Genomic DNA, 16961 nt, shown 5'->3' with positions numbered 1-16961 from the left:
TTTCCTTTTTTTTCTTTTCTTTTTTTTTTTTTTGTTGTTGTTATTATTGGGTTTCCTTTAGCCCTTTGAGCGTATCTAGGACAGTTGATTTAATATCTTGGACTACAAGTTCCAAATTCTGGACTTCTTCAGGAATGGTTTCTGTTAATTTTTTTTTAATTGTGAATGGGCCATGTTTTCTTGTTCGTTTGTATGCTTTGTAATTTTTTGTTGAGACCAGGGCATTTATAATGTAGTAACTCTGGAGACCAGATTCTCCCTCTCCACAGGTGTTTCTTTGCTTTTCATTGTTCGGGCTATTCCCATCCATTTGTGACTTTCCCAAACTATTTTTGCAAATATATATTCTTGGTTGTGTGTGATCACTGAAGTTTCTTTTCTGTTATCTTCGCAGTTAGCTATTGGCCTGATGAAGATTTTCTTTAATATCTGGCTCAAACAACAAAAAAGTATTGCTGTCTCTTTAAATCTTCCAACAGATGCTGTTGTGAGGAGCCCCTGCAGCCTGAAAGGGCTTAAAGGAAGGCATGTGTCTGCACTGTGCCAGTCTCTGATCTGCCTGACTGACCGAAAAGTTCAGCCCCCAATTTTTTGATGTCAGGATTCCCAATTGTCTGCCCTGGCACCAACCAGCTGCTCTAGGAGTGATGGACAGGGCTGAGAAATGGGCAGTGTTGATGGGTTTGCAGGTGTGGTTCTCCTAGCAGTCTCTCCCTTTTAGCAAACACTCAGGGTTGTTTTAAGTGTCCAGTCAGGTTCTAGAGTCCTGAAATAGTTGGTTCTGTTTTGGTTTTTTTTTTCTTCCCACTGTACTGGTTGTTTTGGGTGGAGGGACGAACCCTAATAGCTTCCTACTATGACATTTTTCATCTCGTGGGTCACGGAATTGTATTTATTGTCTTTCTAACGTGTTTATATGGATAGAGGAAAGTTCTTAGGTTTCTTTTTTCTGGTTTGTGTGCTTGACTGTACTGTCAAAGGAAAATAATTGTCTTCAGATATTAACACATAAAGGATTAAGATATTTAAGTGTTTTGGGGAAAAAATATAAAGTATGAACTTTTATTTCAGTGCTCTGTCAGTATTTTGTATAGTAACTTCATATTTTATGTAAATCAGAAATTTGTTTCTAGTGAAAAAATTTAATGTTTTTAAATGTTAGTTATTCCTCATTAAGTATGGTTAGCTTACATGTTTGGCATTGGATGTTTATTATGATTTAATTATTGATGGATAAACAGTAGAAAATTTGCTTACAAACCACCTAATGTGTTTACCTTATTTATAATAAGTTTAATTTAAAGCCAGTCGCTACAGAAAATGATATAAAGAAATACATGAAGCTGTCTTTATTGTGAAATCATATTACTCTACATGGTATTTTAGAATGTTGGTCTGCCTTTGTAAAATTGGATTTTAATCCAAACTTTAAAATGCTCAATTTGTTCTGCATGTAAATTTTGCTTCTTTACCTAAAGAAAAGTCATTTAGGCATTTTAAAAGCAATCTGCAGCTTTCCCCTCAACCTTCTGTAGTTATTAACAAGAAATTGTTTTGATCTCTCAAAGACATAAGCCAAAAATTGCCACTCTAATAAATTCTTCACTATTAAAAAAGTTTGAATCAGTCCAAAGAGGTTACTTTTTTTGTTTTTTTGTTTGTTTGTTTTTACCAGAAGTGCCAAAGGGGCCACAATATGACACCATTTTTGCAGGTAAATACCCATAGTAGAGGATCTAGTTTGGGAGTGTTCACAGCTTTACAGCTGTTGTCTTTTAAAAAAAAAAGTGTACATATGTATCACCCATTCTTAGGACAAAACTCAGTTGGCATTCCAGAGTGGTTTTCTGTATTCTTGTAAGTAAATAAAATGGTTACATTTCCACAATTAAAAAAAAAAAAAAGAAAAGTTTTCTTAATTTAACAGTGGACAGTCCCAGATCAGGGTTAGCCCCAGATGATAAAGTAAGGTAACACAAAACAATTCAGGGTTTTTTTTTTAAGCACTTGTAGTTGGACACTGATTTTGAACTTTTTTAGTTTGTGTGTGTGTGTGTGTGTGTGTGTGTGTGTGTGTGTGTAGAGTGTGTGTGTGTGTATAGAGTTATATGCTGTCATTCTGAATATCATTTATTGCCCTTTTACCTTTTTAATTTTATCTAGCTATGACAAAAAGCTTGAGATATTTTTGAGAGCTACAAAAGCATGAACATTTTGCATACATACACAAATGTATGTACATATTTGAATGGGGATATATGTGCATATATATGGAGTGTGTGTGTGTGTGTGTGTATACATGATAAGTGCAGTGAGTGAAAAAAAAACTAAGAATAAAGGAATAGAGAGGGTCAGGAAAGAGCCCTCTGAAGATTAGCATGTATGCTGAAATTTGAGCATTTATAATAGTTTATTATGTAGTTAAGTCTTTAAAATATTAAAACAATTGTAGTTTTTGTTTAGGGTTTATTTTAAATTATAGTGCTTTTTTTTTTACTTTTTTTTTTTTTTTTAATGTTTTATGTATTTTTGAGAGAGAGAGACAGCGTGCCAGCGGGGAAGGGGCAGAGAGAGAGGGAGACACAGAATCCCAAGCAAGCTTCAGGCTCTGAGCTGTCAACACAGAGCCTAATGCAGGACTCGAACCCACAAACTGTGAGCTCATGACTTGAGCTAAAGTCAGATACTTAACCGACTGAGCCACCCAGGTGCCCCTATAATGCATTTACTTTTAAGATGAAAATAACTTATTTAGTGGCATGAATTAAATATAAAGCTAAAAATTTAGGCATTTCACCATAAATCACATTTAATATTCATGAAAATGATAGTGTAAAGATGCCAACAACCCCAAGTAAAAGTTTCACCAGGTAAAATATTGTAGACAAGTTCTTGAGGGTTTTGATTTGAAGAAATCAGTAATTTGGCACTGCTTTATTACAATGCTGTAGAAAATAATCAACCTAAAACCTAATGTAAATAATTTTTACTTCTCAAAATTGTTTTTATTGTAGCATTATATGTGTTTTTGTTATCACCTAATGAGGGAAAATGTTGATATGTATAATTCTACCTAATGGTAATTAGAAATGTCAAGGAATATATCTAATTTGGGAGTACTTTTTCTTTAATACTGATCTAGGCTGTGACAATGGAATTCTTTAACTTCTATGTTTACTGCTCATGTTGATGTAATTAAAGAGTTATACTATGGAGGATAAAAAAAGGATCTTTTTGAAGATGTGGTTTTGAAAATTTTATAGTAAGATTTAGTTTTGTAAAGTGAAGTATTTTCTCTTGCTAATATAAACTAGAAATGTGTGTCTTATTCCTGATGGAATAGAAAATACTTAAAGTTATTTTATAGATGAGAATTTTCTTGATGGGAAATAAGGGCAATGCATACTATTCAAAGTTATAAATACATAGAATGTCTTTTGGTACATTGTCAAATGCATTCTGTGAAGAAAAGTTTAAGGCTTATGTGATTTCTTTTTTTATTACTTATTTATTTATTGAGAGAAAGTACATGGGAGCATGAGTGGAGGAGAGGGAGAGGGGTAGAGAGAATCCCAACGAAGTTCCACACCTAACATGGAGCCCTGTGTGGGGCTTGACTTCACAGCAGTGAGATCATGACCTGGGCTGAAATCAAGAGTTGGATGCTCAACCAACTGAGCCACCCAGGTGCCTCAATTCCTTTTTTAAGTTGTACTCACTTAAAACCACCAAGAACAATTAGATGTTTTATATCAGCATTTGCCAATAGAAATATGTGGATCCCATACTCAATTTAAAAATATTTTGCATGTATATTTTTTAAAAGTACAATTAATTTTAGTAATACAGTTTACATAACCAAATATGTCTAGAATTCTTTTATGTTATCCATATAATAATGAGTTAGTTATACATGCTTTTAAATCTAGTTTGTATTTTACATTTACAGTACAAGGCAGTTTGAACTAACCACTTCTCAAGTGGTCAGAATGGGATGTTACCATATTATGTGAATTAATTCTGTAATAACATCAGAAGGTTGTTTCATCCTTATTTGTCATCTGAAATAGGAGGCAAGTACCGTGGTCAGCAGACTTTCAAATATGATATGCAAGATTGGAAAGTGGTGATATCTATATAGTTTGATAGACATTGGTGACCACGCCACTATGTTTGATAATATTGGAGTTGAAAAGTTGGTAGTTGTGAGCTACCAGCCCTTAAGAGTTTTTGTTTGGGTATATAGGTTTTTTGAAGGAGTGTGGTGGCAGGGGTGGGGGGGAGGTTCCTAAGACTGTCCGCAGGCTTGGTGTTTTGCTCAAAGGAAACAAATCAGAGAAAAGCAGAGAGAAAAAACTCGTGATTATGATTTGTTACAGTGAAAAGATACAAATTAAAATCAGCAAAGGGAAAAGTGTGTGTAGTATGGAGGCCAGGTGTAGGTGTAAGATTTTAGTTGTCCTTTCCCGGTGGAATTGCATGGATAATGCTTCCTTCTACCAGCCACTTTGTATGACAACATATGCAAAGTGTTGTCAACCAGGAAAGCTTACCTGAGTCTTGATATCCAGGGTTTTCATCAGGGATCATTTACATAGGCAGGAAAGTACCCATATGACTATCTTAACTACTCAGTCTGCAGCTTCCCTTATCCCTCCTCTCCTCTGAGGTCCTACTGTGGCCCAGACCTCCGGCATACAAAAACAGAATTTACCATAATTTACATCATTGACATAAGTTACCTGGCCCAAGACCTCAGGTATACAAAGAGACTTACCAGGCAGAATATTCCAAGGTCTCAGAAGTTATTTCCCAGGAGTCTTCACAGGCAAGTCCTTTCTTTGGAATGTGCAAGGTTTGAGCCCCCAAGCTTGTTAGATTTTCCGTTTTACTGCACAAGGTGATTTGGATTTTGACAAAGGAGAGTGTCTCTAGTATAAATTCTTACAACAACAAAAGGGTAGGTGAGATAGGCCATAGCTAAATTTGCCTTAAATATCTAATGTTTTAAGACAAATGGCATGGATTACTAACTGTCAAGGCAGAAATATGTTAGGGCTCACTGAAATGTAAGGAATCTAGCATTTAGGACCCTACAGTAACAGGTTTCTTAGTTGGAATCAACACTTACAGTTTACTGATTGCCTCCTATAAATTCACCTTGCTTGGTGAAATACATATATTATCTATTTTACTTATTTTTTATTAAAATTTTTATTTGAATAGACACAGTGTTAAATTCATTTCACATCTACAACATAGTGATTCAGCATCTCCATATGTTATGCTGTGTTATGCTGTAGCTACCTTCTGTTACCATACAATACTATTAAAATATGTATTCCCTATGCTGTACCTTTTATTCCTGTGACTCATTCATTCCATGATAGAAAACCTGTATCTCCTACTTTCCTTCACCCATTTTTCACTTCCCTTCCTCCCTACCCCATCCCCTCTGGTAACCATCAGTTAGTTCTCTGTATTTATAGGTCTGATTCTGCTTTTTGTTTATTCATTTGTTTTTTTAGATTCTACATATAAGTGAAGCTATACAGTATTTGTCTTTTCCTTTCTGACGTGTTTCACTTAGCATAATACCCTCTAGGTCTATCCATTGTTGTTGAAAGTGGAAAAATTTCATCCTTTTTATGGCTGTGTAATATTCCGTGTGTGTGTGTGTGTGTGTGTGTGTGTGTGTGTACTAAGTCTCCCTCTGAGAACTACTTGACATGTAGGGAACAAACTGCTTTCAAGGCACTGTAGAGCCTTAAAGTCAGTCATAACTTGAGTCACGGTCCAGGAGAAAAGGGAGATAGACATATTCCATGCTACTTTCCCTTTTGAGGCATTTTCAAACTCTCAGGTTACTTTGGATAAGAGGATAGAAGCTGAACATTGTAGAAGAGATGAGCAAAAAGCAAGGAAGTTGAGTGGAGTTTTCAATAGTTTTTTGTTATTGTTGTTCTAGCCTTAGGTTTGCAGCTGGAATCCTTTGAAAGGGGGCACACCATAAGAGTGGGAACAAATCAGAGGTAGGCCAGTCTTCACAGTGTTTGAAACCCTGTCTCATGCCAGCTCAGTCCTTGATTGGATTTAGGTGATCTGCTCCTACTCTGACTGCTTTCTAGAAAAAAATTAAATCATCTCTGGAAGAAGGTAACATCATCTAGAGCCTCTATATTTATCCATACATATTTTCATGCAACCATTCACATACAATGTGTAACATTAAATAAAGAATTACTAGGCACACGCAAGACTCTCTTCCTTTCTTTCTCTGCCTCTCCCCTGCTCACATTCTCTCTCTTTAAGATATATATATATATATATATATATATATATATATATATAGTAACTAAAATTAAGAACACAATAGATGGTTTTAACTGCCAGTTGGACACAGCTGAAAGAGGATTAGTCAACCGGAAGATAACGTAGTAGAAAATATTCAGGACCATGGATTTGTCCTTTTGGTGTCATGACCAAACTAAGCTAAGGAATGGGTTTTTCAGTATCTCACCAAAAAAATATCCATTGTTTTAGAGCGTAAGGATAAAAAAAGTGTAAGTACAATTGAAGTGTAAGTACAATTTTTTGCTATTTTAATGTGTGTGGTTTTTATATTTTTGTTATAGGTTTTTAAAATAAGTATGTAAAAAGTAGTTGGCAAAATATAATGTCACAAATTTCTACTCGAAAGCCTCCCCTCAGCCTTTGAGCAAACAAAAATTATACATATAGTATCTTATGGAGAATTCACATGTTCAGCATACTCAGCTATGTAAATAGACCTTAGAATGAGAAAATAAGCAAAAATATTTAGATTGAAAATAGATACCCAGAGCTGGATGGTAAAATATGTATTTTAGCACAGGGGAGCTCTTACTTTTAGTTGGGCTAATGGTTATAATATGTTTGGTAATCTTGTGAAGTTGTTCATCCCAAGTAAGAAATAGTAAATTAGAAAAGAAGTTACAGGTAAATTATTGAGGGATTTGTTTTGGCAGTAAATACCTTGTTTGATTTTATCTGAGACTCTGCTATGAATCATACCTTTGCTGTATGTACCACTAAGAAAAAAGAGGCTGTCAATTATGTCAATATTTTGACATCCTTTAATTATAGGATGCATCCTAATTTCAGAGATGTTAAAATGTGAAGGAAAAGGTAATCTTAGTTTTAAATTTCAGTTGTGTCATTTATTGTTTGTTTGGCTTTGGTCAGAGAACTTCTTTGAACCTGAAATAAGTGAAAATAAGTAGTGTAGTCTAGTCTTTAGAGTTAGGAAGACTAAATGAATTAAGAGATATAAAAGTATCACGTATGGGGTATGCATTTTATACTATTAATTTGGCTTTCATTACTTCCTTCTAAAACTTGGCATTGTTATGGTAACAGGAAGGGGTTCCTGACAGCTAACCAAGGTGGGGGGGGGGGGGGTGGGGCGGAAACAGCAAAAATGTAAGATATTGATTAAATAAGAACTTAAAAAAAATTCCTGTTGGAGCCATTTAATGAGGTTCCAATATCATTCTTTATCTCTCCCCACCCCCCTCTACCCCACCTATTATGTACATACATATGTACATATGTATGTATGTATGTAGGCTCCACACCCAGTATGGAGTCCAGTGTGGGGCTTGAACTCATGACCCTGAGATCAAGACCTGAGCTGAGGTCAAAAGTCAGATGCTTAACCAACTATGCCACCCAGGCGCCCCTGGCACCCCCCATTTATATATAAAGATATCACTGACTGTTTTCAATGTGGTGATTGATATTTATAATAATGGTACCTATGCATCAAAATCATTCTGATATTTTTATTTATTTTTAATTTTTTTTAACATTTATTCATTTTTGAGAGAGAGCGAGAGCATGGCAGGTGGGGAGAGAGGGAGACACAGACTCTGAATTGATATTTTTATTATATTGGTTTTTAAAAAGCACATTTTAGGAAAATTTCTAATCCTCCTAAATTCATTTGTTATGCTTAAAACCTCTATCTTTATTTAGTTTTGTAGAATTCCTACTCTTCTGATGGTGCTGCATAAATATAGCATTAATCGGAATGAGTGGATCTTTTTGTTTTTTATTTTTATTTGTTTTTTTTTTAACATTTATTTTGAGAGAGAGCGGGCGCAAGAGCAGGTGAGGGGCAGAGAGAATCCCAAGCAGGCCCCATGCTGCCAACACAGAGCCCAATGCAGGGCTTCAACTCACAAATGGTGATATCATGACCTGAGCGGAAGTCGAGAGTCAGACACTTAATTGACTGAGCCACCCAGGTGCCCCAGAGTGAATGAATCCTTTTAAAGAAGGGGTTGGATAAAGAAGATGTGGTTTGTATATACAATGGAATACTACTTGGCAATGAGAAAGAATGAAATCTGGCCATTTGTAACAACATGGATGGAACTGGAGAGTATTATGCTAAGTGAAGTAAGTCAGGCAGAGAAAGACAGATACCATATGTTTTTACTCATATGTGGATCCTGGGAAACTTAACAGAAGACCAGGGGGGAGGGGAAGGGGGAAAAAAAGTTACAGAGAGGGAAGGAGGCAAACCGTAAGAGACTCTTAAATACTGAGAACAAACTGAGGGTTGATGGGGGTTGGGGGAGAGGGGAAAGTGGGTGATAGGCATTGAGGCACCTTTTGGGATGAGCACTGGGTATTGTATGGAAACCAATTTGGCAATAAATTATATATATAAAAAAATAAGGGGTTGGACTTTGTGATGTTTGGTGGACATGAAAATTCCTTATTATATTCCTAGTTTGAAGATTGCCAGTAAATTCTGAATGACATTTTCCTTGAGCTTTAAAATATTTTATAGCCTTAATTTTGTGTTCATTCTCTTCTGTTCTTTCAGGAATTTTCAAGTCACATTCAGTTGATAGGATGAAAAAATTCAAGAGAAGGCTATCCCTCACTCTTCGAGGAAGCCAAACTATTGATGAATCATTGTCTGAATTGGCGGAACAAATGACTATTGAAGAAAATAGCAGCAAGGATAATGGTAAATATTTGGGGGCTGGGGAGGAGAGGGAAGGAGAGATGCTTCCCCCTTTTAATTACTTTGCAAAGTGTAAGCTTTCTTTTCTGATAAGTTCCTGTTAGCTTCCTTGTGTTTATTTCTTTGTCTTGTTCTCTGGTTCTTAGGCAACAGAAGACAACATAACTTTTTCTTGCTTACTTACTGGAGCAGTGTTACTTACTCCACTAGTACTACTTGAAACCTCCTCCTGGTCTCTAACCCTTGTGGATTCTTCTGTCCCATTTATCTTTCCATTTTTCATTGGCTCTTAAATAAGAATACCTTATATAATATTGTCCTAGTTGTTAAATAACTATTTTTAAGTTAACCTAAGTTAATACAGCTTAAAAGTATATAGTAAGTTTGTGAAATTCCTGTTTGGGGCTTCATCATAGTTTTAGAACGTTATATATGCATATTGACTAGATGACACGGTTCATCACGTGAGTGAATTATACTTATATTTACTGCAGAATCTGTTCATAGTATTGAGAGCACTTGATAGGCATGTAACATTTCATATTTGGTAGTTCTTTTTACAGTGTAAAGCAGTAGTTCACATATGGTGACATAAAATGAAAAGAGCTTGTTAAATTGAGCAGATTAAAATGTAAAATCCTGATGAAATTTACAGAGCAAGGTTACATATTCCAAAGTGAAACAGCCCTAGGGATGTCATAATAATATCCAGGAAGGGGTTACCGGAATGGCTGCCAGTATATCATGATGCACACATTCTATGACAAGCCTTTCTTTCCTGTGCCTAAAATTCTTCTGTTAGAGATTTGTGGCAGTGGGTGAACGCATGAATACCTCTGCCCCCTAAATGCAAGTGTCCTTGTTGTGAGAGAGGGAAAAGTATAAGGGAAAGGGCTCCGGACTTTAGGTTTAAAGTCATAGATTGGAATATGGGATACACTAACACTTACTTACTAGTTAATATGACTCTGAGTAACTAATTGATCCTACTCAGGCTTTAGTTGATCAGGGTCATTATTTACTCAAGTTTATCTGGCTGATTGTAATATGAGAGAGAAGACATAGATGAATTCAGTAGAAAATACATTTTTAAATCATAATTTGAATATAACTTCTGTGTAGGAGGGGGACACATCTTGCATTTGGGTCAAAACTCAAAGACAATTTTATAATGTCTTCCTTTTTTTCTTCTTGCCAAAAGCAAAATCCTTAATTCCCTCAGACCCTCTTTGAATTTTTGGTGTTTTAATTAAGCCCTGAGTATTTGTTCTTATGATTAAATAGTCTTGCAAGCACACTGTACATCTTGATAGGTTCTGGGTCAGGTTCTTAATGGGTATTTGACTATAAGACAAACCTCTCCTTAAAAAAAAGAAGGCACCTGGGTGGCTCAGTTGGTTGAGCATCTGACTCTTGATTTCAGCTCAGGTCATGATCCCACAGTGTGTGAGACTGAGCTCTGTGTCGGGTTCTGTGCTGACAGCGTGGAGTCTGCTTGGGATCCTCTCTCTCCCTCTTTCTTTGCCCTTCTCCCACTTGTGCTTTCTCTCTCAAAGTCAATAAACTTAAAAAAAAAAAAAAAAGAAGAAGAATTTGGATCAAAGAAATGGACATCCTTCTTGGAGAGCTAATTAATATTTTAGATTATTTGCGTATTTTCTGGAATATTTTAGTATTGTCCTAAAACATGCTTAATTTATAATGAGTGGTGAAATGGTGAAAAAATTTTTTCAAGTGGTATATATTATTTACTTTATTAAAATTTTATTATAATAGTGACTTTAACAAGGAGTAAAGAAGAGGAAATAGGATCTCTTACTGAGTTTTCTCTTCAGTTACTTGAAATAATACTTGAAGATGTTATAATAGACATGGATTTCTCTGGGGATGCAGAGATTGTTAGGAGCGTAGGCTGTTTCTGAGTTACAATCTGCTGTTGCTTACACGCTTATGTGTATTGGCACATGGATTTCACCAATATCTTTGACAAAGATTCTACACCTTTTTGGTTATTTATCAGTGCCTGTGAGCTGGTTCCAATATATTCTTTATGGAATTTATCTTAGAATATAAAAAGCTCCTAAGATAGGTGGCACACACAGTCCGCATCTGAATATGGTTTAATGAATAAGAAATGGTAGACTGATATTATTTAATTCTTAATAATTATAGATTCAAAGGAAGTTGCAAACATAGGACAGAGAGGTCTCTTGTGCCCTTCTCTCAGTTCCCTCCTTTGGTTACATCTTCCTTAACTATTGAACTTTATCAAACCTAGGAAATTAACACGGGAATAAAGTGTGAGTATAGTTTTGTGTCATTTTATCACATGTAGATTCATGTAACCACTGCTGCAATCAGGATAAAGAGGTGTTCCAGTACCACAAGGAGATCCCTCTCATGCTACTTTACAGTTATTCCACTTCCTTACCTCCCACCATCTCTGATCTCTCAGAGTGGTATCTTTAAAACGTGAGTGAGGTCATATTACTACCTGCTTCAAAGCTACCATAACCGATTTCAATGTCAGAATAAAATTTGAACTTTTGTAGTTACATACAAACCTGCTTATCTCTCTGCCCTCACTAAATAACAATTATGTACTACAGCTACACTTGCCTTCTTTGTGTTCTTCTAACAGAGTATTTCTAAAGTTTGATCTCTGGGTCAGCAACAATCAGCATCACCTGAGAATTTGTTAGAGATGAAAATTTTTGGATTCCACATCAGACCTACTGAGTTGGGAAGTCAGGGGCTAGGAGTTAGCAATCTTCTATTTTAACAAGTCTCTGAAGGTGATTCTGAAACATGCTAAAGTTTGAGGACCACTGTTCTAGCAAGTCAGATTCCTGCCACATGTTGACTTTTGCAGTGGCTTTACCCTTTGTCTGGAATATCTTTTAACTCACCATCACCTATCTTCCCAGGATTGGGTCATTTTTTCATTTATATCTGTGTCAAAAAGACTTCTATAGAGAGAACTTTACTCAGTGTCTAGTGTAAAATAGCCACGCCTTTATTTTCTGTTCTTTTTTAATCTTTTGCATATTGCCTATCATCTAATATTTTTCTTATTCATTAGTTTCTTGTTTCCCCTCCATAAGATCTTATAATCTTAGAGAGTAGTACCTTGTTTATTTTGTTCACCTGTTGATGCCCGGGACCTGGAATGGTAGGCACACAATGAAAGTCCCCTGAATAATTGAATGTTTTATGATCTCTTTTTTTTTAAGCTGTATTATTCCTCAAGACTGTAAAAGTTCTATTCCCCACAGCAACTTTTCTATAGGCAGATTATCAATGTGTTTTATTATGATTCCAGATAAGAAACATGACAACCTTGGAAGAGAAAAGTTTTATTATGTGTTCTAGCTTGTATCCTACACTGTTTGACTATTTAATTTTTGCATTTGTATCAGATACCCCTCCCTATTCATTATGAAATCATTCATTATTATACTAGGTTTAAGTTAAGATCCCCCAAATTCTTGATCAGCCAGCTACTGCCAAGGAATGTACAGGCAATGGGACACTTTGGACAGATGTTATCCATTACTAGTTAGGTACTTTTCCTTTTTCCAGTCTGGTATTCTACCCAAATTAGATAACTTGGGCTTTGTCTGCGTCCCAAGGATCCTTTGGCCCCATCCTCCCTCTCCCATCTTATATGCAACCATTATCAGTAGAAGTGCAGGCCATGTGGGCTTTTGTTCTTGGTGTCTGATAAACCTTTACAGGTAGGAGAAATACTCACATCGGGAGATATTCTTACTCCTGATTAGCAGCTACAAAAGAAGAGCTGGCTCCATTTTAGAGACGATACTCAGAGAAGCCCCCTTCCTTTTAAAATTCCTTGACTACTACCAGTAAAAACATAATTCTAATACAAAAGACTACTTATGTGTCACAGAAGACTTCATCGTGTCCTTAACCTGTTTTAGAGCTCTTCTTTAGAGGTGGAAAGGAATCATGAGATTCCTTGTAAACATTACAAAACAGGATTTCTCCCATTTACAATTAAATAACTTTTTAAGTGTTATATATTTTAAATGTTTCTGCTTATTTATAAGTGTGATTTCTTAAAAAAAACTCTTTATATTAAAAATCCCAAATTTTGGGTAAATTTCAGAGCCACTGATTTGATCTTTGCTTAAGTACTTCTGTTTTATTCATTAACTAACAAACCTTTTGAATGTCTAGCAAATAGGGATATAAATTCCCTCAGGCCAGGACCATGTATTTTTTACACACACACACACACACACACACACACACACACACGCGCGCGTGCACATATATATATATGTATATATACATATATATGTAGCATTTGTAACCATAAGACATATATGAAGTTAGTAAATGTAGGAGCAGTTTGGAAACAAGCTTGGGATATATTAAAATAAGCAAATGGTTATAAAAAGTCTCTGGGCTATAATAGTAGTTCTGTGATTGCTAACCAATTTGGTTACATAAGAAATGGATACTGAAGTTATTCGACCAATTTCAAATAGTAAAGTATTTTCTATAAGTATTTTTCATAGAAATTATTTTAATTCTGGTACTTTGTTTAGATAGCCAAAGAATTCCTAAATGTTGCTGATCTCATAAACCTTTTGTTTTCTGTTTTGCTTTCTCAATCCTTCTCATGTGATCCTGAATCTTGGGCTGGTAATGGAATGATTTTGGATACTGTGAACCACAGAGCCTATTGTGAAGAATGGCAGGCCTCCAACCTCTCACAGTATGCATTCCTTCCTCCACCAGTACACAGGATCCTTCAAGAAGCCCCCGTTGCGGAGACCACATAGTGTTATCGGAGGAAGCCTTGGATCCTTCATGGCAATGCCCAGAAATGGAAGCCGACTAGGTAATTTAACGGTCTTTTTTTTTTTTTTTTTTCCTAGAGGTCATGTACATAGCTAGATTATAGTTGTATGGAAATCAGCTTTTATTATCTGATTTTTCTTGTAAGATTAAAATCAAGTTGAAAATAACAGAGGTAGCAGGAAGATGGAAGGCTCTAGAGAGGTGATAGCACTGACACTACAGAGCAGTAACATTTGATAACCTGTCCACCAGAAAGAAAACAAAACCCTTAAGAGATGGATGCAAGATTTCAAGGTGAACAGCAGCTTGCTTAATTTAGGGTCATACCACAGTAACTCCAGATTGTCACCATGCAATAGCCCGGTGTGGTAATTAGTATCCATGATTATCCCCTGAGTTCTCATTCTTAGGTCACTGTGTCATTGTAAGTATTCAGGAAAAATACATATCTACAAGTTTCTTTTTATCTCTCTGGTATTTTTTTTTTTAACATTTATTTGAGAGAGAGAGCGAGCGAGCGTGAGCAGGGGAGGGCAGAGAGAGAGGGAGACTCAGAATCTGAAGCAGACTCCAGGCTCTGAGCCGTCAGCACAGAGCCTGATGTGGGGCTTAAACTCACAAACTGTGAGATCGTGACCTGAGCCAAAGTCGGAAGCTTAACCGACTGAGTCACCCAGGCATCCCATCTCTGGTCTCTTTTGATGGCATCTTACTATCATGCTTTGATTTTTTTAAGTAAAATAATTTTATAGTCTCATGACATAATTATATTAACTGAAGTTTCTGAGGGTTTTATTTTGCTGCTTGCTTTATCTCCTTCCTTTGTTATGGTAGATTATTTCTTCATTTGTTTTGTTCATTTGGGGAGTATGAGCTTATGTCTCGTGGGGTTTTATCTAGGGGAGAAATGTATGAAGGTTTTATCCTCATAGGTGTAACCCTACAGAATGGTGTACTGGAGTAGGCTCACACTGGTTCATGAGGGATGATTGTTAAGTTTTCAGGAATTTTGCAAGCTGGTTGTTAAATATAGCCATTATTAAAATTTAAATTATATAAATCTGTAATTAAGTAAGCTAATTAAAAACAAAGGTAATGAATACTTAAAACTCATTATTTCCTAATTATTTTACTACACTTTACTATTACCTCTGCTTTGGGGGTTATTTCTGTTATATCTGTATAATCAAAATTTTATGTAATGGCATGTACATTTCTTCCCAACTACGTGCTCAGTGATGGTCATATTGTAACTTGAAGTTGGCCGTGGAGGGAGTGTTTACCCCACAGAAATTGGAGAACACTTCAGATCAGGATTTGATTTATAGTTTCACTGCCTAGTCCAGGGGTTGGCAAACTTTTCTGTAAAGGGCCAGATTGTAAATTTTTTGGGTTTTATGGGCCACATGTTGTTCCTATTGCATATTCTTTTTCTTTTAAAATAACTCTTTAAAGATGCAGAAAGTATTTTTAGTTTAGGAGCCATATAAAAACATGTCACATTTGCTGATCTTTGGTCTGAATTTAAGAAAATGGTATTGAAAATGTTAGTAATGCACATTAAACTTAAAAGTGTATTGTATCTGTAGCTGTTACAGTTGTAAGTGGCACATTTATTCTTTTAGTACTTGAAAACCATTACCTGATTCAGCAAAGAAGTGCTCATACACGTGACAAATGAATGAAACTTTGACATAATCCTTAATTATTTCACTTTTGTCTTATTAACGGAAATGAAAATGAACATGATAATCATGTTGGAACTACATTTGTTCGTTAATGACATGAGTAATTTCTTGGTTGAGTCAGATGGTACTCAAGTATTTATTCATAGTCTGAGATTAATATGCTCCTTTGTGGTCCTTGTACAGGAAAACAGATTTATTTAAGTCTGTCCTTTACTGAAGATGTACTACTTTGAGAGTCTTGTGCCTTTCTTTGGGAGGCTCTCACTTGCACCTTGGACAGCCAGGGCTTCATCTTTTATCCTAGTGTGGTGGCTAAACCCATGCACCTTCTTACCAAGATCAGCAACCCCTCCTCAAGAGAGTGACAGAGTCCATTACACATAACAGCTTTTGGCTCTTACTTCTCTGTCTTCGCTTCCTCAGTGTTGTGCCTATATTCTTGTAAACTCAGCTATACACTTTAAAATGTTATTGCATTTTAATCAACATTTTCTTGAAGGAGGTAGATGTTCAGATTTTGCTGGAAGTTGAAGGCATGATTAAATCATCTTTAGCATTTTAAAAGTGTGACAGAAAAGAATACTTGGCCTCAGATGTGTCGGATACCATCAGATTAGGAATCAGTTCCCAGTGCACTGACTTTTATTGCCAAGTTAATTGTTTGTTTAAATCTTAGTATGAAATTTCTCCAGAAATCTTTGTGTAATAAAAGTGTGTTCTTAAATTACATATCTATTAAAAATCATTATATTTGTAACTACTTACCAGTGTAAGAATTTTCTCAATAATGTGTTATCAGGACAAAAAACAAAAATACAGGAATTCTGAGACTGATTTGATAAGATCCTTGACTTCAGTTTTTTGTTAAACAGTTCTCATTTTCACAAGCAAATATTCATTAAAAATAAAAGTTTATAGCTATAAAATATTATTTTTTTTACATGTTGGTATTTCATATAATCTTTCATTTGAAAGAAGAGGTGCAGTTATCTAGTCCATTCTTTTATTTTTAGTTAATAATCAATTTTAGATTATTTGTTGACTACTTTTTTTTTTAATGTTTTTACGTATTTATTTTGAGAGAGAGAGAGAGAACATGAACAGGGGAGGGGCAGAAAGAGGAGGAGAGAGAGAATCCCAAGCAGGCTCTGGCTGTAGCACGAGCTCGACATGGGGCTCGATCTCACAAACCATGGGATCATGACCTGAGCCGAAACCAAGAGTTGGAGGCTTAACCAACTGTGCCACCCAGGTGCTCCTGTTAAGTACTTTCTAAATATCAGACACTTTTTTAAGTTGGGGAATACTAAAGTGAATAAACTAAATCGTGCCTCCAATGATCTCATAAGTTGGTGTAAAATCCCATGAAACAAAAAAATGCTTTTCAGTGCAATGGGAGCAGTAGGTGTGGGTACAGTAGTCAT

At 35.7% G+C, this 16961-nt stretch overlaps 1 protein-coding gene across 4 annotated transcripts in view; it reads left to right on the top strand.

Annotated features, from left to right (window-relative positions):
• Positions 1-16961, top strand: part of CDK17 (cyclin dependent kinase 17) — a 112812-nt gene that overhangs the window by 63053 nt on the left and 32798 nt on the right. For all 4 annotated transcript variants that reach the window (XM_047866652.1, XM_047866654.1, XM_047866653.1 and 1 more), the window contains exons 2-3: positions 8876-9022; positions 13725-13889. In XM_047866652.1, the coding sequence (XP_047722608.1) occupies positions 8905-9022; positions 13725-13889 (283 nt within the window). In that variant the 5' untranslated portion in view covers positions 8876-8904. The remainder of the gene's footprint in view (positions 1-8875; positions 9023-13724; positions 13890-16961) is intronic.

This window comes from Prionailurus viverrinus, chromosome B4 (assembly GCF_022837055.1).
Source record: "Prionailurus viverrinus isolate Anna chromosome B4, UM_Priviv_1.0, whole genome shotgun sequence".
Classification (NCBI taxonomy): domain Eukaryota; kingdom Metazoa; phylum Chordata; class Mammalia; order Carnivora; family Felidae; genus Prionailurus; species Prionailurus viverrinus.
This window is presented reverse-complemented; position numbering and strand designations above follow the sequence as displayed.